This window comes from Aspergillus ambiguus (genome assembly GCF_047715705.1).
Source record: "Aspergillus ambiguus strain CBS 117.58 unplaced genomic scaffold BDV59scaffold_2, whole genome shotgun sequence".
In the NCBI taxonomy this organism is placed as follows: domain Eukaryota; kingdom Fungi; phylum Ascomycota; class Eurotiomycetes; order Eurotiales; family Aspergillaceae; genus Aspergillus; species Aspergillus ambiguus.
In genome coordinates, this window is record NW_027395515.1 from 1716932 (window position 1) to 1740517 (window position 23586).

Sequence of the window (23586 nt, forward strand, 5' to 3'; positions counted from 1 at the left end):
GGACCTAGGGAGAATGATGGGTCAGATCAGATGAACGAATCTTGCGTATACTAACTACCTATAAATGATAGAGGGATTCTATATTATGGACCTCTGTCTACATAATTAGGCAAGGTATCGGGAGGGTTCTGTAAGGAGACGGAGACTGACAGGTCAGATCGTCCGCTTATCATCCACTCCCATTGGGGGGGCGAATTTGCCGGGGGAACGATCAGGATCAACATCGCTTGGGTTTATTCGAAACTGGAATCTGCAAAGGAATGTTATATATTATTTTATTATTATTTTGTTATTATTTTATCGTCATTTTATTGTTATTTTTCTGTTTTCTTTTGATTATCACTTTATTTTTATCCAGGTTAATAGTTGATACCGTATTGTTTTTTTTTTATATAAATAGACTATACATTCTAGCGAGTGGCAAGCTCGTTTGGGTGAGACAGACGTTCCATTTTTAGCTCTAGGGGTCTGGCCACTGCACCATATCCTCAGCTGTACAGATTACTTACTTAGGTCCCATAGGTACAGGTAGTTCGAGTCGGTACCCAGTATTATCTGATACATGTCTCTCACGTCTGTTATTTATATTCGGTGAATGTATTTATTATATTTATATCTTACGTTACTTCATATTCGATGGACCCTGACCCTGACTGACTGACCCTGGATGCCATCTGTTTGTCTCGGACGCTAGTAATTTTCCACTCTCCGCCCGTACCGTACCATACATCCCGAAAGAGTTAAGCTTCTGGAGATACAACCACGCCGATCTTCTGTTTGCATCTCTCTCTCTCTCTCTCTCTCTCTCTCTCTTTCTCTTCTCTTCGTCTCGTCTCGTCTCGTCTCGCTCTTCTCCATCTCTTCGCTTCTCTCTTCTGTTGCTCTTCCTGTTTTCCCATTCTCCGTTTTGCTTCTATTCTCGTTATCCCCCTGTTGATTCTCACATCTCTCTATCTAATATCCCATGCGTTAATCTCCCTCCCCAGGCCGCGGCCATGTCCTCTCGTTTCTCCGTCTATTCCTCTCACTCGGCCGCTGTGGCCCCGGCCTCTGTTTCAACTGCCTCGCTCTTGAACGCCCTGCATGCCTACTACTCCTCCGCCCATCCCTACCCCCTCGACTCCGGCTCCAGTCTCGTCGTCAACACCTGGCTGTCCGCCTTCCAGCCAGGCCCCGACGGTCATGGTGGCGCCGTCGTCGACCGTGATCTCGCCGTCAAGGCCTGGGAACATGCCAGACGTCGCGCCGAGGATGGCTGCATCGTCCTCTGTTCCACCCATCACGCCTCGCCCTCCGTCTTCGAGCCCTTTCTCGCCGCCCTCCCCCTCGCCACCCCGGGCATTGCCTTTACCACTCTCACGGCCCTCAGGCCGTTCCTGACTGCCGTCACCTCCTTCAATCCCTCCTACTCCCTCTACTCCGCACTCTCCGCTTCCTACACCTTCACCCTGAAGGGTGACATCGTCGGCCTCTCTTTCGCCCTCTCCACCTCTGGCATCAATGTTGCCAAAGGTCTCCTCGACATCCCCTCCGAGGCCGGCTACCGCGCTTTTGATGTCTTCTACTACCTCTTGACCTCCGCCTCCACCCCCGCCGAGCGCGAGTTCCTCGACCTGAAAGACCCCTCCGCCTACGCCCTGCTCAACAAGTCCAACACCTACACCCCTCCCTCCTATCTCCCCACCGCCGACGATGCCGCCGCCGCTGAGGACTTTCGCGCCGCCTTGAAAGCCATTGGCGTCAAAGGCGCCGCCCACCGTGGTCTCCTGTCCATCCTTGCCGGCCTGCTGAAACTAGGCAATGCCGCCGGATTTCTCGCCGACCAGGAAGAGCTCGAGGAGGCCTGTGAGGAAGTGGGCGGTCTGCTCGGTCTCGACCCCGAAGTCCTTCTCCACAAATGCTCCACCGATGACCGCCAGATGCTCATCGCCGGCGTCTATGAGGCCTTGGTCGACTGGGTCATTGCGAGGGCCAACGAGGCCATTGCCGCCGAGATCCAGGCCATGCGCCACCACCAGGATCCCTCCAGCCCTCCCGGTCAGTGGTCCGACGATGACACCGTCAGCCTCACTGTCGTCGACGTTCCCCGTCCAGCCCTGGGAAAGGCCCTGGCCATGAGGGGGGCCTTCGACGATACCATCGGCATCAACGCGGAGATGAAAGAGGACGGTGTCCCCGTACCACCTGTCCCTAGCACCGTGACGAAGGACATGACCGATGCCCTATCCCAAGTCGAGGCTGATCTAGGAGTCACCACGGGCCAGGCCGCCCACGAACGCGAATACGAGCTGGATCGCCGACAACAAGTGCTCGAGAAGGTCGGTCTGGAAGTCGACATGGACGCTTTCCTGCGGCAGCTCCTCTTCCCCGTCGAGTCCGAGGGTATCACCGTCGGCAAGAAGGGTCGCTTCGACCTGGCGACCACCCTCGGGAGCAGCAGAGTCTGGCACCATCTCTCCATTTACCCCACCGACGACCTGCCGGAAACGTTGAACCCATCCATGCCAGCATCCGCATGGTCCGCAAGCGCAGTTTCGCGGCAAATCCGCGAGTGGCGCCTGGCCGAATGGGCCAACCGTCGTCTCAAGCTGCTCGATTTCACCGCCGATTTCGACGTCGACGAGTTCGTCGGCCGGTACGCCCGTCTCGGCTGCACCGAGGGCCGCGATGGCGTCGAGAATTGGCTGGTGGAACGGGGGTGGACCAACGGGGATGCATTCGTCGGCCACCAGCGCATCTGGATGCGCGAAAATGCATGGTGGGAGGCGGAATCCATGTTGGACATGAAGCCAGAGGAACATCAGCCCGCGAACCCGTTCATCTACGGCGCTGGCATGCTCGACAACGGATCTTCCCCCTACGCCAATCAGCCCATCGTCCCCGAGTCGACTAGCCTGTTGGACAGCCGTGATAACCTGGCCCAGAGACAGAGCATGCTCGCCCCCAGTGTCATGGGTGGCGCCAAATCCATTGCCCCCAGCGTTCCGCAGACGTTGAGTCGGGCTGGCGACTATGGTCTCGGCACGAAGGGCGACGAACGGAAGTACGACAACCCGTATTTTGACGACGAAGGCCGGTATCTAGGTGAGCTTGACCCAGAATTCGGTGACCCGAAACACATTGAAAAGAAAGAGATCACCCTTGGCCGCCGCGTCTGGGCTGGCTTTGTCTGGGCTCTGACCTTCTGGATTCCGTCCTTCGTCCTGCGCTTCATCGGTCGTATGAAGCGCCCAGATGTCCGTATGGCATGGAGAGAGAAGCTCGTCCTCGTCCTTCTGATCCTGCTGTTCAACGGTATCGTCTGCTTCTACATTATCGCATTCGGTAACCTGCTTTGCCCCAACAAGGACAAGGTCTGGAACTCCAAGGAAGTGGGCTACCATCAAGGTGACAACGACTTCTTCGTCAGCATTCACGGCAAGGTCTACGATATCAGCAAGTTCTGGAAGATTCAGCATAGTGACACCAGCATCGAGACCACCGCGTCCAACATGGAACCATTCATGGGCGAGAACATGGACGCGTACTTCCCCCCTCCTTTGACTCGCATGTGCGCCCCGTTCGTGACGGACGACTCGATCCAGCTCCAGAATAACAACACCAACGCCGTCTTGTACCCCAACGCCAAGCACACCTGCGGTCCGACGCTGCAACCAGACCCTGACACGAAACTCCATAAGATCACTTGGTACGAGGATGTTTTCCTTCCCAAAATTGACGAATACTACAAGGGCGCCCTCGTGTGGAAACGGGAGGATGTTGCAAAACAGGCCGATACTTCCTCCCGGTACTGGGTAATCAAGGACCAGAAGATCTACGATCTCACCGATTACTTCTACACACTAAAGATGATGAACAACATCGACACGTACAACTTCTTGCCCACCAGCATCACGACGCTCTTCCAGAACTATCCTGGCACTGATGTTAGTGACAAATGGCCGAATACAACCGAAACCCGCCAGGCTCAGCAGTGTCTCGACTATGTCTTCTACAAAGGCAAAGTCGACTTCCGCGACAGCCCTCGGTGCACTGTCAACAACTGGATTCTGCTGGCCTTTACTATCCTCATCTGTGCTGTTGTCCTTACCAAGTTCCTGGCTGCGCTCCAGCTTGGCTCGAAACGTCGTCCGGCACCCCAGGACAAGTTCGTCATCTGTCTGGTCCCGGCGTACACTGAAGGCGAGGATGCGTTGCGTAAGGGCCTCGACTCCCTCACTGCGCTGCAGTATGACAATAAGAGGAAACTCATCTATGTCATCTGTGATGGTATGATTGTCGGTGGTGGTAATGACCGCCCCACGCCCAAGATTGTCCTTGACATTCTAGGCGTCGACCCAAAGATTGACCCGCCTGCCTTGCCGTTCAAGTCCGTTGGCCAAGGAAGCGAACAGCTGAACTACGGTAAGGTGTACTCTGGTCTTTACGAATACGAGGGCAATGTCGTCCCGTATGTCGTGGTCGTGAAAGTCGGAAAGGAGTCGGAGCAAAACAAAGCCAAACCCGGAAACCGTGGCAAGCGTGACTCTCAGATTCAGCTGCTTAATTTCCTCAACCGCGTGCACCACCGTGCTCCCATGTCGCCTCTCGAGCTGGAAATTTTCCACCAGATCAACAATGTCATTGGTGTTGATCCGGAGTTGTATGAGTACGTCCTGATGGTTGACGCGGATACAAGTGTTCGAGAAGATTCTTTGAATCGACTGGTTGCTGCGTGTGCAAATGATGCGCGCATTGCGGGTATCTGTGGTGAAACGAGTCTTCAGAACGAAGAGCGAAGCTGGTGGACCATGATTCAGGTTTATGAGTACTATATCTCTCACCATCTGGCAAAGGCGTTCGAATCGCTCTTCGGCAGTGTCACTTGTCTTCCCGGATGGTAAGTGTTGCTCCTAGTCTGTTCTTGTTAATCACTAACTCCATCTAGTTTTTGCATGTATCGCTTGCGAACCGCCGACAAGGGCCGTCCGTTGATCATATCGGACAAGGTTCTCAATGAGTACGCGGATAACGATGTGGATACCCTTCACAAGAAGAACCTGCTCTCTCTGGGTGAGGATCGGTACTTGACGACCTTGATGACGAAGCACTTCCCTACAATGTCCTACAAATTCATCCCCGATGCCTACGCTAGTACTGCCGCCCCGGAGACCTGGTCGGTGCTACTCTCGCAGCGACGTCGTTGGATCAACTCGACCGTCCACAACTTGGTGGAACTGGCCGCATTGAAAGACCTCTGCGGATTCTGCTGCTTCAGCATGCGCTTTGTGGTGCTCGTTGACTTGCTAGGAACGGTTATTCTTCCGGCCACCTGCGTCTACTTGGGCTACCTGATCTACCGCGTTGCCAGTCACACCGGACCGTTCCCTCTGATCTCGATCATCATCCTGGCTGGTGTGTACGGTCTTCAGGCAATCATCTTCATCGTGAAGCGACAGTGGCAACACATCGGGTGGATGATCATCTACATCTGCGCCTACCCTATCTACAGTTTTGTTCTCCCTTTATACTCCTTCTGGAAGCAGGACGATTTCAGCTGGGGTAACACGCGTGTTGTCATTGGTGAGAAGGGATCCAAGCGCGTCGTCGCCGTGGAGGACGAAGGTTTTGATCCCCGCAGCATCCCCCTCCAGCGCTGGGACGACTACGCCTTGGCCAACAACTTGCCAGGCCGCCGTGGCGACTTCGCCATGGGCCAGGAGAAGATGTACGGCGGCCGCTTTATGGACGACATGACGATGGAGATGGACGACATGCATTCGCAGTACTCATCCGTGAAGCCGGCGTCCACCATCCTGACCGGATTCCCCGGCCAGGGCCGCAACATGAGTCCCTACATGCCGCCCCAGTCACCCGGCCCGTACGCCAATGTACCGGGTAACCGACACTCGCACATGTCAAGCCTCACCCGGTACACCGACCAGCCCTTCCTGGGCCACGCGGGGCCACAAGCGTCGCGGCATATGTCGATGGGCAACGTCAGCCAGTTCCATGAGAGCATGATGGGCGGCACCAACCGACACAGCGTGGGCATGATGCAGAGCACCGACCATCTCCTCGGGGTGCCCCGACCCAGCTCCCGGAGTCCGGTTGGCGGCGCCGGCGCCGGCGGGGGATACGCGTCCCGGCCACACAGCGCCTTTGACTTCCGCAGCGGCGGCGGGCCGGACGAGATGGCGATCACGGAGGCTATCCGCGCGTGTCTGGCGGAGGTTGACCTGGACACGGTGACGAAAAAGCAAGGTAAGCATGCACCCGATGTGCGGATCCTTCAGCTGCTAACAGAGACAGTCCGAGCATTGGTTGAACAACGACTTCAAACGACTTTGACGGGCGAAAAGCGTGCTTTCTTGGACCGGCAGATCGATACCGAGCTGGCCAATATGTAATTTGATGTTGATTAATCATGCGGGTTGGCATTTGGGACGTTTTAATCCAGCTATACATATCTTCTTCGTCTGGGATATATTCGCAGAGACGTGTTTTATTCTGATTTCGGGCCGGCATGGCAGGCGTTTGGCAGCATTCCTTAGCGATCTGTTGTATGTAGGAGCGAGAGAATGTATATGAAGGTCTTTATCACGTCGATCTGTGGAGTGATGGAAGCTGTACGGAGCCACGTGGCGCCCTACATCCTCGACTATATATATAGATAGATACATCCACTCCTGGCCATCCATCCTATACATGTATAACATCTCCAACCACCCCACCCCACAATGTCCAACTCAACCCCTCAAAACGACCCTCAAATCCCCTCCCCGCAGCGCACAGCGGAAGCCAAAGCGGCCTTTGAGGCCTCCCTCCGCTCCGTCGGCGCTAACTACGAGGCCGACCTGCGTGACCGCGCCCGCAACCTCCACGACAACGCCGCCGCTCTCGACAAGCAAGAGACTGATGTGCGGCGCGCAACCGCCGGCCTCGCCCGGCAGAACGACCAGCTCGCCAAGGTGGCCGACGCGGCGCGCGACGGGCTGAAGGAGATCGGCGACGTGCAGAACTGGGCCGAGCTGATCGAGCGCGATCTGCTGGTCATCGAGGAGACGGTGCGCCTGGCGGAGGAGAGAGAGGACGCCGACGAGAACAAGCGCAGGCAGGATGCCGACCATGACCATGTGCGTGTTGATGCTCGCGGGGATGTGCTGATCAACGGTGGGGTCGAGGGCGAGGACGACCAGGAGCATGACCGTCCGGCGTCCAAGAGCTGGTTTAGGTGGTGGTAGTATTTCTATCGTTAGATGGTTATGTGTGTGTGTATATATTTGGTTATTTCGTTGCTACTGCTGAAATTGATCCTTATTTGCATGCTACACCTCGTTCGACGCATATTCCACCCGGTCCAACTCGGTAAACTCCTCCTTTATCGTCTGCGCGCTCACAAACCGCTGCAAGTGCGCCATCGTCCCCGTCTTGTCGTTCGTGCCGGAGTCCCGGCTGCCACCGAACGGCTCCTGGCCCACCACCGCGCCCGTGCACTTTGTGTTGATGTACAACATGCCGGCGGCGTGCTTGAGCGCCGTCTGCGCCGCCCGTGTGGCCGCCACGTCCGTCGCGAAGATACTGCCCGTCAGCGCATACCGCGACGTCGAGTCGACCAGACGGAGCGTCCCCTCCCACTCCTCGTCCGGGTAGACGTAGACGGTGAGTACGGGGCCGAAGATCTCGCGCGACATCAGCTCGTGCCGCGGGTTCGTCGTGCGGTAGACCGTCGGATGGACGTAGTAGCCTTCATCCTTGCAGGCAAGGCCGCCTGCCACGAGCTCCAGCTCGGGATCTGTCCGCGCCGCGTACAGCACCTCTGCGAGGCGGTCGTACGCGCGCTCGTGGATCACCGCGTTGACGAAGTGCTGGTACTCCTCCACGGGGCCGACGCTCAGCGCGGCCAGGCGCTCCTGCAAGAGCTCCCGGAACGCCGGCCACACCGACGCCGCGACGTACAGCCGCGAATTGGCCGAGCATTTCTGGCCCTGATACTCGAACGCCGCGCGGATCGTGTTCAGCACCGCGTTCGGCACGTTCGCCGACCCATGCACGAGCCCCCAGTTCTTGCCGCCCGTCTCGCCCACCACCCGCGGGTACGAGTTGTAGAGCCCCTGCCCGACCCCGGCACCGATCTTCTTCTGCAATGACTTGAAGACGTCCGTCGAGCCGATGAAGCTCAGCGCCCCGAACTCCGCGCGCTGCAGGACGGTGTTCGTCACCGTCTCGGCGTCCCCGGGGAGGAACTGGATCACGTCCTTGGGGAGCCCTGCCTCCAGGAGGATCTGGTGGAGCAGCCAGCTGGCGTGCAGGGCGTTGTCGGATGGCTTCCAGATCACCACGTTGCCCAGGAGAGCGGCGGGACCGACGAGGGTGGCCCCCAGCGCGGTGAAGTTGAACGGCGCGACGGCGTACACAAAGCCCTCGAGCGGGCGGTATTCGAGCTTGCTCCAGGCGCCTTCGGTCTGGACCCGGGGCTGTTGTCCGTATAGTGACCAGCATTCCTGGACGTAGCAGCGGAAGAAGTCGGCCGTTTCGGCCGGGGCGTCGATTTCCGCTTGCCAGATGTTTTTGCCTTGGCCGAGCATGGTGGCCGCGACGATGTCGGCGCGGTATTTCCCCGTCACGAGCTCGGCCGCGCGCAGGAAGATAGCCGCGCGGTCTTCAAACGGCATCGCCTCCCAGGCCGGCTTGGCCTTCAGGGCGGCATCCACGGCGGCGTTGACCTGCTCCGGTCCGGCCGTTGCGTACTCGGCGACGATTTCGCGGTGTCGGGATGGGTTTTCTTGTTTGCGCGTGCCGTGTGTTGCGACCTGGAATCGCATTAGTCCATTTTGTGGGTTTATGTGCACACTGGGACTGACCGTCGATCCGCCGATTTGAAGGGGCACTTTGACCGGGAGTTCGCTCTTGAGCTTTTCAAGCGCTTGGGTGAGCCTGGCCCGTTCAGGAGACCCCTTTGCGTAGTCCAGCTGTTACTGTTAGCGCGGGGCGAAGTAGAAGACTGAAATGTTTCGATTACCGGCTGCTCGTTCACAAACTTGGGGGGTTGCCAGAGGCTGAGATATCTGGACGGAGGAGTTCGCCTCACGCTCCGGCCGGAGGCCTGGAGAGCGGCAGTGCGTGTTGGTTGCGAAAGAGTCAATGTCCGCATTGTAGAAGGGCTGTCTGTCCGTATATTCAATCGGTGGTGGTAGCGGGTGTGATATAGCAGCAGCTCGCCATCCGTTCGGGAGGGGAAACCGAAGCACCAGGATGAAACCCCTCCTCATCTCCATCCACGACATCCAATAGCCAGGATGTGCTAAGAAAACGTAACGAGCTGCATGCAAGCTATTCCCCGTTGTCGATCCATTCTCCCACAGGATTGGTAGAGGCTCGGTGGACGATCCCGAATACTCCAGGCTCCTGGTTGGAAACACGTCAGTGCAAGGCTCGGATGCCCAGCCGAGCTGGTACCATGCAAGCTAAAACCAAAAATATGGTGTCTCTTACGGACCACTGTAAGGGATTGATTGCTAGTGGGAGGCAGCTGGTAGAGTGGTTTCGGAAAACGGTGTCACCACTTGCACACTTGTGTTTCCTTGACCCTAGTACCAAGACAATGCTAACCTTTTAAGGGAATAAAGTACGGAAGAACTATATTTCCGTATTTTATGTTTCCTGCCATTAATACATAATTAACGAAGATTGTGTATCATATTGCAAGACCCTATCGGAAAAAAGCACTATAAACTCTGAACCCACCACCTGGCGAGTCTAATCAAGTTCATTGAATGAGACGGAACACTAACGACCCATGACGACATTCCTCTTCGTCAAGAGCTATATGTAGAGGAGGAACAGCGTGTTAAAAGCAAAGAAAAAGGTGCCCCGAATCGCTGATTGGACCAACATGTCCTCTAATCAATATTAACCTCTCCCCAGCACATCACAGAGTACTGTACTGACATTACAATTTCGATTGTCTGTGCTGATCCTATCGATATCTCTGGCCCACTTGATATAGCCGTCGAGGAGTACGCTGCCTGACAGAAACCCCGCGTGAACCGAGCAACCTTTAAAGATATTGTTAAAACAGACACCGTGGCACTAGAGAACTGTCTGGATTTCAGACAGATTGACAAGGATCAAGGCTTCATATTCTTTGTTGAAGAGGGCGTTAAATTTGGCGCTGCACGCAGGTTTGTTGGCGAAATAACGCGTTGGCTTAATGAACGTGAAGGGGCAAGTACTCGGACGAAAGCCTAGGCTGTTTCTTATTATCGTAATTAGCACACATGTGTGCTATTGGTATCGGCTGTAGGATCACATTTTTGTTCCAATTAACGACTCCAATCCACCTTTTAGAGCCTAACTCATGTTAATGTTTGACTATGTAGAGTTATACAGTTTTGAGGAAACTAGGACTATGTCAAACAGCCTCTGATTTAATTGCGTCTCTTCGTATAAAGTAGATTCGACACATGGTGTAGCATGTTTGACACTGACTAATGGCCATGCTTATCATACTATCCGGTTTGTCAGGAGCCAGTAGTTTTCTATGTTGGACATGCCCTTCAGTTTGAAAGCTAACGCCAGATAAGCTGATTTCCAATCCTCTTGTGTACTGTGTAGCAAATATTAGAATTATCTCTGATATTGTGGCTTTATTCTCCTGCATTATACGAGCTTGATACTGTAGCAATGTCAAATGTCCTCTATCTTGAAGGCTGATCATCATTCTTCTATATCGCTCAAGTTTCCATATCGCTCTTCCCACAACTTCTGGACGTCTTCCTTAGGGGCAGGGAGGGCCTCCCCTTGGTACTTTGAAAATATCTCCATAATGTCTAGTCCACACCATGCATTTCTTGCAACAACTTCGACCACCTTCTTCGAGATGGAAAGGCTGTCTCCTCGGTACCGAAGAAGGACCTCCATGATTGCATCGGTCTTACTCCCTGCCGCTGATTCGACTACTTCTTCAGAGATTGGAAGCGCCTCCCCTCGGTGCTTAAACAGGACCTCCATGACTTCAGAGCCGCTTATTTCACTCTTTGCAGTCTGCTTCGACCACATTCTCGGAAATCGGAAGTGCCTTTCCTTGGTGCTCGAAGAATAGCTCCATGATTGCAGGTCCATGCCACCAATTATTTTCTGCAGCTGCCTTAACAACTTCTTCGGATATTATGACCGTTTCCCTTCGGTGTTTAAACAGTATGCCCATGATATTATATCCACGCCAACCATTCCTTGCGGCTGCTTTAACCACTTCTTCGGAGATTGGAAGCTCCTCTCCGCAGTGTAGGAAAAGCATCTCCATGACTTCTGTTCCAAACTCGGTATTCTTTGCAGCTGCCTCGACCACTTTCTCAGAAATTGGAAGGGCGTTTCCATGGCGTTGGAATAGGATTTGCATCAGCTCTAGTCCGTACCGTTCATTCCCTGCGGCCATCTTCACCACTTCATCAGATATTAGGAGGGTGGCTCCCTGGCGTAGAAAAAAGGCTTGCATGATCTGCGGCCGATAACGTTCATCCCTTGCAGCCACTTTGACCGTTTCATTTGAGATTGAGAGGACATCCCCTTGGCGTTGCAGGAGGGTTACGATAAGCTCTAGCCCATATCGCTCATTTCCTGCAGCCGCCTTGACTACTTGATCAGAGATTGAGAGAGTATCTCCTTGGCGTTGAAGAAAAATGTCCATGATTTTCGGCCCATAACGTTCATCCCTTGCGGCTGCTTTGGTCACTTCTTCAAAAACTGCAAGGATTGTGTCAGTCTAAAACAAGCGCTCTTTAAGATCCCCAGACTTCAGTGTTTCCATACTGCAGTCATTCCGATTTCCGGTCATTTTAACCAAGCGATTCATCCTCTCTAATGGCTCTTCTTGGTATCCCATCATCTCATCAGCGTGCACTTCCCGGTCCCTAAATGTGGGATTAGACTTGGCTTCGTGCAGAGGCAGTTTCCAGACAAGAACAACATCATATATAGAACTGTTAATAGATTGCTCTTCTCGGTGCAATTCTGGGTTCAAGGTCATGTTCTCCTCTTTCTGTCGCTTCGGTATCACTGTTGTTGCAATTATTATAAAGTAGCCTCTGCACATTCTGATAATACTTGGATTCAAAGCCCCCTGTAGAATGTAGACAATATCACCCTCTTGAATTGGTTCCGCAGGTAATCGGACTATCCAGTCCTCATAGTCTAGTGAGAGCGGATTCCTGTACAGAAGGACCCTGATCAGTTGCAAGTTATTCCTAGGGAGGTGGTCTTTAATAACGACAACATGTCCTAGAACCTGTCCTTTACCCTTAATCATCACAGTTTCTGTGTCAGGCCATGCCTGCACAGATAATTCCGGTGAGAGAATATATGTGATGAGCTGTTTGAGAACCTGACTCCATGACAGACTATAGTTTGGCTTTAAAGCATGCGTACTTGGGCCATCGGCACTTAGGCCTAACAATGCGTATATTTTGTCATGATAGTCAGAAGAGTCGTGAAACCGATACATATCAAGAAGCTCCCCCATGAGGGGTCTTCTATTTGAATCTAGTTCGTTCTTCGATCGAAAAGTTGCGTCGCTGATAAGGTGGAGGACTGGATATATACGCAAAAGTAGAGAAGAAAAGTCCAGTTCGTCAATACCTTCACAAAAGGCATGGCCACTTATCTGGACAGAACCACACATTATTGAGATACAACGTGCTACGCCAACTTCCTGAAGCACCTATACCGGTCAATAATGTCGAGAATTCAGATAGGGATCTCATTTCTTACCCATATGCGGCGAAACCACTTTCTCTGTAGTAGATTTGCGCAGGCCTGATGGATTGGCTTCGAGCTCTGAGCGCCTAAGAGTCTCTCCTTTCTACTCTTGCCTTCTGCAAGCAGGCGGATACTTTCAAGAGCTATATCGCCGTTATCGAAAGCGTAGCCTAGCCACACAATGACACGATGGGCCTGTGAATAGATTTTGCGCATAAGCGGGATCTGCATAGTCTTCTCCCACTCCGCCTCCTGGTTGATACAGATTGCATCAATCCACAGGACTCTATCAAGTTGATGATTTCGAAGGTTAACAAGCGCTGCATGGAGATTTGGAGTAACAAAGAAGGTATGGTTATCCAACTCTATGCGCTGAGACCTAAAAATTCCGTCTTCGCCATTTCCCCATACGTAAGAGAGTGCTTCATAGAGGTGCTCTGCACTACCTCTCTCCGATAGAACGTAGTTGAAATGTTTGCATTTGATTATAGCATCTCTGTCGTAATGCGGTAAAAGCCGGATCATACGAGTAGTGTTAGGCTCTGCAGGAAGCGCTGGATATGTGAACAAAGGCATAATCATGCAAAGGCTGGTCTTTATTACGCTTCCAGTATTCCAGAAGTTATTCTGTGATATGTAGCTGACTTCTAGTCCACATGGTGGTTGATAGGGAAGTGGGGTAATTTAGGTGACAAGGATGTGTTTTGGTACATGGTATAAGCATGTTGGGCACGACTGCCAGGGGAATCCAAAAGAGACCAAGTGTTTTCTTGGCATAGGGTTTGGGAGGCAAAAAAATGATACCCAGGGATGACACTGCTTTTGCAATAACTGTACGGTTCACATCAGGGATATGAAGTTTGGAAATGACGGGTTACTTCGTTACCGGTGACCTCGTGATTTACATGAGTTGCACCTATACCATACATTACACAGCTCCGGGCATGTGACATCAGGCTAATTCTTAAAATAGTCTACTAGGGCTTGGCACTAGGGCTTGGGAAACCCTGAAAGAGTGTATGTGGTGACACCGTTTTCCGGAACTACTGTATCCAAAATCGACAGGCAGCAGGCCGCTCTATGTTTCGACTTGGTCATCATCGTCAGACGGCGCCAGTCCGTCAAAATAGTCCCTCCAGACATCCAGATCGTCTGTCTGACCATCCTCGCTTTCCCTCTCCTCGTACCCGGCCTCAAACTCATCCCATTCGCTCCACTGTCCCAGACTCATCAGGTGTCTCATTGTGGGTCGCCCGTGCGGGCAGTTCCAGGGCTTGTCAATCGTGCCCATATTCCTCACCACTTTCTCCATCTGTTTCGACGTCAAGGTCTTCCCGATCATGATGCTAGACCGACATGCCCGCATCGCAAACATCTTCCGCACTTTGCTCGGACGCGGGATATATCTATCCGATCCAGCACCGGTTACGCTGGTGGGTTGCGTTTCCGACAGTAAAACGATGAGCTCTTCTAGGTCCCGAATACCAAAAACAACCTCCTTGCTCAGGGGCAAAGAGACCAGCTTGCAGCGACGGCCAATTGGCTCATCTCCGCTATCATCGACCTCAACGACAAAGCCATTCTTCTCCAACGCGGTCTGGTTCTCGATGACAATCTCCTCCTCAACGGCAGTCAGATCAAGCCGCTTTGGCTGAACAAGACGCTGATTTTGCACCACCGTCTCCGCTTGCAGTCGCTCGAAATTGAATTTCTCGTCCGAGGCGTGCTGGTCAATGATAAACAGTTCGTCCCTGGAAGCAGAGGTGGTGTCTCTGGATGACCGTGTAGCCAGGATGAATCCGAGGTTAAACTGGCCAATGATCCGCATCTGGGCAAAATCGCCCTTGGCCACCGTCAACGATAAGCGCTCTTCGGCTGTCTCCTGCGACATTGTAGTCTCATCTTCATCCATGGTGTCCTTCCTTGGCACATGGGCACTTTCTTGAAGGCTCTTCAACTGGCTCTGAATCCGGGATATGGACCCATCAATGGCGCTGATCAACTGGACTGTAGAGTCGCGGTGATACGCCCCTTTATTCAGTTTATTTGCCCGGTGCATGTTGTCATCCTGCCGCAAGGAAGCCTGCTCTTCAGCTTGTTGGATCAACCTCCGAACCTCGGCTTCATCGTGCTTCTTTCTTTCGTCATCACCCGCGCTGCTATCAGCGGGAGGTTCGGATTCTCTTGGTTCTTGCTCTGCGTCGCTAGCCTCCCTATCATGTTGATCCTGCGTGGCACGTTCAGCGATTTCATCGTGGCTGTGATCGGCTGATGGGGCGTATGATTGAGACCCATCATCGGATCCTTCTTCAACCTCCGATTCACCGATAGCACTGCCCCCATCTTGACCCTCAGATTCGTCCTCTGCCTCCTCCTCGTCATCATCTGGTGGCATTTGAGAGCCAGGAGCCGCAAAGTCCTGCATATGTATACCAAATATATTGGGTCGAGACGGCGTATGGATGCGTCTCTTCCGACTCGTTGTATTGCTTGTACCTACAGAACGTGCATCTCGTTTCTTCGGTACGTGGCTTCCGACCATAGACGTAACAGTTTTATTGCCGATTGTAATCGTCGCCATCTCAGCTGGTACCCGTCTTGGTCTCATACGATCAAATGCGTTCTGGATGGTGTTTGGGGTTTCCATTGACGAATCTAGGCCTTGCGTAGAAGTGTGCTGTTGACTGGAAGGAGCACTACTAAGGGGGGCGTGAGTTTCATCCTCGTCACCGGATTTTGTTTCAGGCTCCACATCATCAACAACTGGCTCGTTCGCTTCCTCCACCGAGGATTCTTCCTCAGGCGTATGAACTTCTCTGGCAGGAGGTTGCGAATTGACGTTTGCTTTAGTTTCGGTCCGCAATGTAGGAGCCGGTCTCTCCTGGATTGATGTATTGGCACGGACAGGAGAAGACGGTGCATCTGCCTGTCCTCGACGGGAGGCTAGGTCAGTCAGCAAGCTCTTCATTCGGTCCTGCGAGCTGCTCTGGCTGCTTTCAGCTTCGGAAATGCCAGCAGACACCTCGTTCCCATAAGCGGCAGTATCCTGAGAGTCAGGCCTGCTTGCTAAGAAGCCCTGGAATAAAGTAGAGTTCGGCCTTCTCCCAGGCTGCTTCGCACCGGCGACCTGCGACTGCGGCACGGTTTGATCGGCCGACTCGAACAACTCCGTGAGGGATGTCTTCAGCGATTCAATCAGGGCACCCGCATCATGCAGCAAGATCGTCCGTTTGTCCGGGGAGACATTTACATCATAGGCATTGGTGTCCATGTGGAAATCGGCAAACACAAAGGGCGACTGCGACACATTGAACGACTTGTACACCTCATTAAACGCCTTTGCGATCTGTGGCAGCGCACACGGCCGCGAGTTCACAAAGAACATCTGCCGATCGGGCGTCTGCCGTCCTTCGCCGAACACCGGTCTGGAGACATGGCCTCGCACGAAAATCTGATTCGGCGGCTCCCCAGCGGCGGCCCGACGCACCGGCGCGGAAGGCTCAAAGTCCAGCGTCAAGTCCAACGGGATCAGGGCTAGGAGCGTCTTCGCCCCGTAGACATTGGCGATGTTCTCCCTTGTGGTGGGATTCCCCTTCGTCGAGAACACCACCACGTTCCGCGTCTTGCCTACTGTGTTCTTAACGCTGAAGCGAACGCCCGTACTCACGCAGGCGTAGGCGTGTAGTAGGTTCAGCACTTTGCCGTACTCGCGCTTGATATTCTTTTCCAGCTCGCGCCGTCGGACGGGAAGCCGCTTAAATATGCCCTCCACCGAGGCGATGCTGCCCTTCTGGCCCGCGACGACCTGGGTCTTCTTCAGTTTACCGGAGGGTTCGAAGTCGAGACGGTTGGCTTTGGGAGCTTCGTGGGCTTGGGCGGTAACGATGTGGAAGTCGGAGAGCGCGCAGAGGGAGGATAGGGCTTCGCCGCGGAAGCCGAAAGTGTTGAGGCGGGAGAGGTCATCGTAGGACGAAAGCTTGGAGGTGTAATGCTTGAGGGCTGGCAATAGGGTTAGGAGGGGGTCCATCTTGCTGAGGCGGGTGAAAAAGAGGCGGCATACCGATGTTCTCGTAGTTGTCGCGCGAGATGCCGCTCCCGTTGTCTTGTACTTCTATCGCGTCTAGACCGTTGTTCTTGAATCGGACCTCTGTTCATAGCCGTATTAGACCGGATGGCTAGACTAAAAGATCAACACGTCATACCGATCGAAGTAGCTCCAGCGTCCAGGCTGTTCTCCACGAGTTCTTTCGCAACGGAGCACAGGTCGACTATAACCTGACCGGATTGGATTTGGTGAACCTAGGGTGCCATAATCAGCTGGGGGAGTTCGTTTAAATGCAATCTCCTTGCAACATACTGAACGGGCCTCGATGGCCTTGATGGTCGCCATGTTCAACCCATGGCGCAACGCGTAGTTGCGATGGATGTTGATCGCGACGATGCGCGATTGGCGGGAGCTTGGCGGTGCCTTATGTCAGCATCTACCATGCGCCATCGTGAACTAAACAACTCCGGTGGAACTATACGCTACAACTCCCAGTATTGACAGTGAGGGACGAGGCATTTCAAGGTTAAGCGTTTGTTTAGCTAAAGATTAGCTTTCCATAACCATCTCGGCTGACTACCGCTAGACAGCTAGCAAAACGATAGATAAGACGACCAATATGCAACCTCGCCAAAACCCAATCCTCTATGACCAGAAGCTGCCCTATATAAGTGGTAGGTAGACTGGAGTGATACCGCGCTTGTAAAGAGGGTATTATAAAAGCCAAAGAACACAACAGCATGTCACGGTTAGTTCAATCGATACGACCAGAAGATTGGAGTCAATCGGAATCAAGCAAGGCGATCGTGCTCGATCTTCTTGCGAACTGCGTTGTGGACGCGTTTCTCCCGCATAATGCTCCACAAGCAGACCAACACCCCAGCAACCCCGGAAAAGAAGGTAGTGTAGTAGGCTGATTGGTAACAGCCTAACCCATCCGGACAATCGCGATCACCATCGGGAGCAACAACAGAGTGCCGATCGTAAATGCTGCCATAGAGTAGGTTGAACACATTTCCACTCAGCACGGGGGCCAGAGTCATGGCACCCCAGTTCTGCGAAAGACCGCCAATGCCGAACGTATGAGCGACCAAGGACGGGAAAACGCCAAACAGGAAGCCGTATGCAACACCTGTAAAGCCAGACACCACAACCAACTGATGTGGGTTGGAAATGGCGGCACCGGCCAGCTGAGTGACTGTGAAAACTACAGAAGAGATGAACAGGCACCAAAAGCGGGACATGTCAAGCTTCTTGACGAGCAGATCTGATCCGATGCCTGTAAGGAATTCTGGTGAGCAGGGTTCCAGGGTATCCGGGCTGATTCCTTTCACATACCACTAGACAGACGACCAATAAAATTGCCAAAAGATAAAATTGATACGTGCATTACCTGTCGCTGCTGGATAAACTTGTCGCTCGCGCTATCGTCGTAGTGGTTCCACAGAGCTTTGGCCTGTATAAATTAGCATCACAGTCAAGAGGCACAGTTATCGAGGGCCGTACAGTGTTTCCAATATTGCTACCCAAAGTTAGCAGCCGAAGATATCTCTTTCATGGGGGCATTGGCGACTTACTTAATCGTCATCAACCCAATCCCAGATAGAAGCGCCATGGTGAGGAATAGTTGCCAAAACTCCACGGTGGGGAGCATCGCCAAGCCCCTGATATCTGGGTGAGGAGACTCGAGTGCAACATCGGACAGATCATCATCTTCTTCATAAAGCGCGTCATGTTCGCGGAAGAGATCCTGAGATTGCCGTGAGGCTTTGGAGACCAACGACGAAGTTTCATCATGGTCCAACTTGTGGTGGCTCGAAGGGTTCGCATTTGATAAGACAGATTGCGACCTGACATGTGCCGGGGCTTGGGCTTCAAAAGCAGTGGAGCTCTGCGCACCAGCCTCGACAGAGTCGTCAGGTAAGAAACGGGGATCAGGGGACTTGGTGCGTCGCAATTGCCGGGATTCCACACCGGGAGATCGGTTGCGGCCAATTGGCATGTAGGGGTCACTGAGAGGGATGATGCGGAGGAAAGGCATGGAGGCCAGGTTCAGAATGGAAGTTCCTAGTGCCAACAAAAGCAGAAAGTGCCCAGTATCATCCTTGAACAAGATTGACGAGAGGTTGGACCAAAAAAAGGCGCTCAGGCCAAAGGCGGCCAGAGGGAACGCTGTCGCAGTGCCCCGATGATCGGGAAAATTTGATGCCGCTAGAGAGGGAAATTAGGGGTTGCGATTGGACAATCATGTAACTCGGAACTCGACGTACCTGTCTTGATGGAAGCCGAAAAAGCAGAACAGCTACCGAATCCTGTGAAGAAAGCGAAGACCCCCAACAGGGCAACATGCAGAGAGCCTTGTCCTTTCTCATAGGCTACACTCGTACCGCCAGGTCAGTAAAACAGACCAACGTACCCATGTGTAGAACGGAGACGTACCAGAATAGAGGGGGAAATAGCCGATGGCGAGGGTGATGGCACCCAGGAAGGTGGTCAGGCGAGGACCCCGAGCATCTGTTAACAGACCCAGAGGGATACCGGACGCGTACATTCCAAGATTCCCAGCCGCACCCTAGAGATGATGAGTATCTGATCCGCAAGATGAGGGAATGAAGCCGAGCGTACAATGAAGTTACTAGCGGTGGACGAGATCTTCATGCGATGGGCGAATTGAGGGCCCCATGCTGAGTATGCATACTGGAAAACAGTTTAGCAAGGATGCGTCGTTTCTGATTGACAGAGTGACGGGGGATCAAGGGAGTCGCACGTTGGTTCCACAGGCAAGCGCTACCAGTGTTGCCGCTACCACGGAGATAAACCGCGTGGTTCTATGAGAGTCGGCCATGACCGTGGGACTGACGGTGGAAGATGCACCGACAAGGACGGGAGACGGGAATGATACGCATATATCGAGGCCAATAGGCGGGGATCGGCCGAGGGGAGGAGTTCTCTGCCGTCGTCAGGATTGCGAAAGAGCGAGGATCTTTAGTGTCGTTTGGTCGTCGGGAATTCGGACAAATGCATATAGAGTGGATAAGGTCTTATCACCGAGGTCAACCGACGGAGAGGAGAAGGAAACCGCAAATGACCGAAAGAAAGGAAGAATGTACAGAAAGAAGAGAGAAAGGAGCGTGCAGAAGGAGAAGAAGAAGATTGACGACGGCGGCGGAGGAGAGCGTAAGGAGTGCGCGATGGAAGTCGCAAGGTGAAAGTGTCCCTTATCGGGGGGTGTCTCCGCTTATCTAATCCACCGATGACGAAGGCGGCGGAGAGCCGTCGGTCCGATGTTGTTCCGCCCCAAGTTGCCTCCGCCTCCGCCTCCGCATCTCCTTCATCCCATTAACCTCTTTACTCGACGAGTATCCTATCCTGTCTTCTCTCCAGAGACAACCGTCATCATGGGGGCTCTACTCTCTCTGCCCCTTCTGGCTCTCCCCAGTGCCAGCACGGTACGTCCATCCCCTTGCCCGGATCATGTTCCACCGCTGACCTGCTTCAGCTCATCACCGTTGCGACTTCATGTTGCGGTGCCGCAACGTGTTCTGCGGTGTGCAGTGCGTGTGGAAAGTTTCAGAACAGGTATGGTTCAGTCATTCATGTCCAGTGATACTTGTCCCGGTCACATTGCTGAATTCCGACCTTCCGGACATGTAGTATGGCTACGAGAATCGCCTACGCCTTCATACTCCTGATCAATTCGATCGTCTCCTGGATTATGCTCACACCCTGGGCACTGAAGAAACTACAACATATGACCCTCGATTACATGGAAATTCGATGCGACGGCAAGGAGTGCCATGGTTGGGTGGCAGTTCATCGCATCAACTTCGGTCTCGGCCTCTTCCACCTCGTCCTCGCCCTCTTGCTCCTCGGCGTCAAATCTTCGAAAGATAGCCGATCTGTCCTTCAGAATGGTTTCTGGGGTCCGAAGATCATTTTGTGGATCATCTTTGTCGTCGTGTCTTTCTTCATCCCCGAACCATTCTTCTTCGTCTACGGCCACTACATCGCTTTCATCTGCGCCATGCTATTCCTCCTTCTCGGCCTGATTCTCCTGGTGGATCTGGCTCACTCGTGGGCGGAAATGTGTCTCCAGAAGATCGAAGATAATGATTCAAGAGTCTGGCGGGGGTTGCTCATCGGATCGACTCTTGGGATGTACCTCGCATCGCTCGTTATGACGATCTTGATGTACATTTTCTTTGCTCGTGGTGACTGTGCTATGAACCAGGCGGCCATTACGGTATGCTTTCTCTCCATCCCGGCCTGTTACGCCCGCAATCGCTCGGTTCTAACCATATTCAGATCAACCTTGTCGTGTTCCTGATTATCTCCTTCATCTCGGTGCAGCCAATCGTGCAAGAGTCGAACCCAAGAGCAGGCTTGGCCCAGGCCGCCATGGTGACCGCTTATTGCACCTACCTGACTATGTCGGCCGTCTCGATGGAACCAGATGACAAGCAGTGCAACCCGTTGATTCGTTCCCGCGGCACCCGAACCGCCAGTATTGTCCTGGGCGCGATTGTAACCATGGCAACTATTGCGTACACCACCACTCGTGCAGCCACTCAGGGAATTGCCCTAGGATCGAAGGGTGGTCACAACTACTCGCACTTGGGCAGTGACGACAACGAACATGGTCTTGTGACTCAACAGCCGACTAGTCGCCGTGAGATGCGTGCCGAGGCCCTTCGTGCCGCTGTGGCTAGTGGGAGTCTCCCCGCCAGCGCCCTCGATGACAGCGACGATGAGTCGGATGACGAATACGACAACAAGGATGATGAACGGGGTTCGACCCAGTACAACTACTCGTTGTTCCACGTGATCTTCTTCTTGGCTACAACCTGGGTAGCGACTCTGTTGACTCAGCATCTGGATCCCAACACCGTGGACGACTTTGCTCCCGTTGGTCGCACCTACTGGGCCAGCTGGGTGAAGATCATCAGCGCGTGGGTATGCTACGCCATCTACCTGTGGACGTTGGTTGCTCCAGTGCTTTTGCCGGAAAGGTTTGGAGTGTACTGAAGTGTGGTTGAGTGTACCGTCCTCAATTTTTTTTTTAACGGAGTTGGGTGTTTTCTCAGGTAGTTTGTCCAAACATGGTATATCCCGTCATTCCTTGTCTGTCTTTATATCGCTTCGTGGGCGATCTCCCTGTCATCGAATGCAGGAAATGAGTAGTCCAATGTCAACTCCAAAGTTCTTCTAATGCTGCTTATGCGAGCTCAACTATTCCGCTGTGAAGCCATAAGTTATAATCCATGCCGAGAGCAGCGTGGCATCGTAATATCATCTCCATCTAGATACAAGGGGCCATGGCAAGTCCCGGATTGCCTTGGTTATCGTTCGACTCATGCCTTCTCGATGAGATGAAGTACCGGCATTTTTATCCACTGCAGAGTGGTGGCGCAAAATTCTACGCATGCCGAGAGCGATGATATTCCTCTTTCAGCAGCCTCCTCGAATATTTCCTAACTTAGAATAGCGTAGGCGGACCTGGTCAGCAGGCGACAAATGAATTTACATTATATCACGGTCTCCATGCACTTCTACAGCCACAGCATGGGAAGATACGAGAAGATCGACATCAATACCCAGATTCAGGCGTCAGTCAATCTGTAAGGCTGACTGCCGATCCTGGACCGCAAGGCTCGGTCTTAACCGACTGACGCTCTTTCAAGACATAAGATATTAGCGACATAAGCACTTGGTGTGGCCTTGCCTTGAACCGCTGCCAAGCATGTAGATCCTACGCTGTCCACGTACAGAGCACAAACAACCAAAGACTGAAGGGAGACCTTGGATTCCGTAACAGCTTGACAAGCCGCTAACTAAGTCTTAGATACTTCTTGCGTGCGTTGGCTTAAAGCTCGTCCCGTGGGTTGAATCCCCCAGCCAGCACGGCATCGGTAGAAGGCTGAATGGCACGGATCTTTAATGGGATTTGGTTCGACTGGGCATGTTCATATTGTCCCCACTGCAGAGAATAGACCGCCTTGTCACTCCGTGTTGTAAAGAAGTTGGCGTTTGTAGAGTCGATCAGAACATAATTCCCATATAGAGTCAATGTCTTCGTGTCGAATTTCCTCGGATCATCTGGATCAGTGAAACCTACGTTGCCCGTCGATGTGCCGGAAATAGATGGGAGTGTAAACACTCGAGAGTCAAAAGACACGTCTCTAGATTCTGTGGTGTTTGGCAGTGCATTCCAGACTTTGGGCGAGTCTTCAGGAATAGTGACTGTGGCATTGATAGATAAGTATACTGCGTCTTGAACGAGATCTTGTGGAGGACGTACAGTAGACGGAGGCGGTTTCATTCGCAGTTGAAAGGGACCGATTGCCAATTTCTGCCCGTCCTGTAACTATGTCAGGACGACACACAACTTGTAAAACGAGTGAGTGAAGGATAGAGGAAGTGTAAATCACTCACCGTCTGCGTAGTATAGGGGAAGACCTCCTATACCCTCCCCATATGCGAAAAGCCTAAAGGACTGCTTACAGGACTGTCCATGTGCAATGTTGGCCAGGTGTAAGCCGGCCAGAAGGAACGTCGAGATGGAAGACCAGCTTTGGGAAGGTTCATTAGCATGCATTATTGTCTAGGGAAATTGAACTGCATACTTCATTGTGACACCTTCACTTGGTCTCTATAGACTACCCGTGGCTTGCAGACGGAAAATGGGATTGACTCCAGTCATATACTCATGCCCCAGTTATAATGACTGAATGGAGCCTAGAACGAGTTATTTAGCCTAGCTTGATATCCGTGACCGCAATCCGCTGGGACCTGACAATGCTGATCGT

At 53.0% G+C, this 23586-nt stretch overlaps 8 protein-coding genes across 8 annotated transcripts; 3 read left to right on the plus strand and 5 right to left on the minus strand.

Moving 5' to 3' along the window:
• Positions 1–816: 816 nt before the first annotated feature.
• csmB (putative chitin synthase) lies at positions 817–6680 on the plus strand. Its single transcript, XM_073688191.1, has 3 exons — positions 817–4879; positions 4928–6243; positions 6292–6680. The coding sequence occupies exons 1-3, from the start codon at positions 996–998 to the stop codon at positions 6387–6389; spliced, it is 5298 nt and encodes a 1765-aa protein (XP_073552805.1). The 5' UTR covers positions 817–995; the 3' UTR covers positions 6390–6680.
• A 5-nt stretch (positions 6681–6685) lies between these two features.
• Positions 6686–7265, plus strand: BDV59DRAFT_54183 (uncharacterized protein). Its single transcript, XM_073696586.1, has one exon. The coding sequence runs from the start codon at positions 6720–6722 to the stop codon at positions 7221–7223; it is 504 nt and encodes a 167-aa protein (XP_073552806.1). The 5' UTR covers positions 6686–6719; the 3' UTR covers positions 7224–7265.
• BDV59DRAFT_169136 (L-glutamate gamma-semialdehyde dehydrogenase) lies at positions 6692–9544 on the minus strand. The gene is made up of 3 exons (XM_073688192.1): positions 9002–9544; positions 8844–8951; positions 6692–8792 (listed from the first exon to the last, which is right to left on the minus strand). The coding sequence occupies exons 1-3, from the start codon at positions 9131–9133 to the stop codon at positions 7308–7310; spliced, it is 1725 nt and encodes a 574-aa protein (XP_073552807.1). The 5' UTR covers positions 9134–9544; the 3' UTR covers positions 6692–7307.
• A 1068-nt stretch (positions 9545–10612) lies between these two features.
• Positions 10613–13573, minus strand: BDV59DRAFT_169138 (HET domain-containing protein). Its single transcript, XM_073688193.1, has 3 exons — positions 12748–13573; positions 11791–12697; positions 10613–11724 (listed from the first exon to the last, which is right to left on the minus strand). The coding sequence occupies exons 1-3, from the start codon at positions 13315–13317 to the stop codon at positions 11012–11014; spliced, it is 2190 nt and encodes a 729-aa protein (XP_073552808.1). The 5' UTR covers positions 13318–13573; the 3' UTR covers positions 10613–11011.
• Position 13574: 1 nt separating this feature from the next.
• Positions 13575–17137, minus strand: BDV59DRAFT_169153 (ATP-binding mismatch repair protein PMS1). Its single transcript, XM_073688194.1, has 4 exons — positions 17093–17137; positions 16938–17034; positions 16796–16882; positions 13575–16734 (listed from the first exon to the last, which is right to left on the minus strand). Exons 1-4 carry the CDS (start codon positions 17123–17125, stop codon positions 13814–13816), a joined length of 3138 nt encoding a protein of 1045 aa, XP_073552809.1. The 5' UTR covers positions 17126–17137; the 3' UTR covers positions 13575–13813.
• A 157-nt stretch (positions 17138–17294) lies between these two features.
• BDV59DRAFT_54266 (putative MFS transporter) lies at positions 17295–19978 on the minus strand. Its single transcript, XM_073696587.1, has 8 exons — positions 19548–19978; positions 19406–19477; positions 19220–19352; positions 19051–19155; positions 18358–18991; positions 18287–18302; positions 18119–18236; positions 17295–18059 (listed from the first exon to the last, which is right to left on the minus strand). The coding sequence occupies exons 1-8, from the start codon at positions 19623–19625 to the stop codon at positions 17572–17574; spliced, it is 1644 nt and encodes a 547-aa protein (XP_073552810.1). The 5' UTR covers positions 19626–19978; the 3' UTR covers positions 17295–17571.
• A 145-nt stretch (positions 19979–20123) lies between these two features.
• Positions 20124–21989, plus strand: BDV59DRAFT_169155 (serine incorporator domain-containing protein). The gene is made up of 4 exons (XM_073688195.1): positions 20124–20229; positions 20280–20359; positions 20435–21023; positions 21086–21989. Exons 1-4 carry the CDS (start codon positions 20179–20181, stop codon positions 21803–21805), a joined length of 1440 nt encoding a protein of 479 aa, XP_073552811.1. The 5' UTR covers positions 20124–20178; the 3' UTR covers positions 21806–21989.
• A 654-nt stretch (positions 21990–22643) lies between these two features.
• On the minus strand, positions 22644–23408 carry BDV59DRAFT_198292 (uncharacterized protein; the record flags this gene model as incomplete). The annotated part of the gene is made up of 4 exons (XM_073693129.1): positions 22644–23020; positions 23079–23138; positions 23213–23349; positions 23404–23408. 4 exons carry the CDS (start codon positions 23406–23408, stop codon positions 22644–22646), a joined length of 579 nt encoding a protein of 192 aa, XP_073552812.1.
• Between the last annotated feature and the right edge of the window lie 178 nt (positions 23409–23586).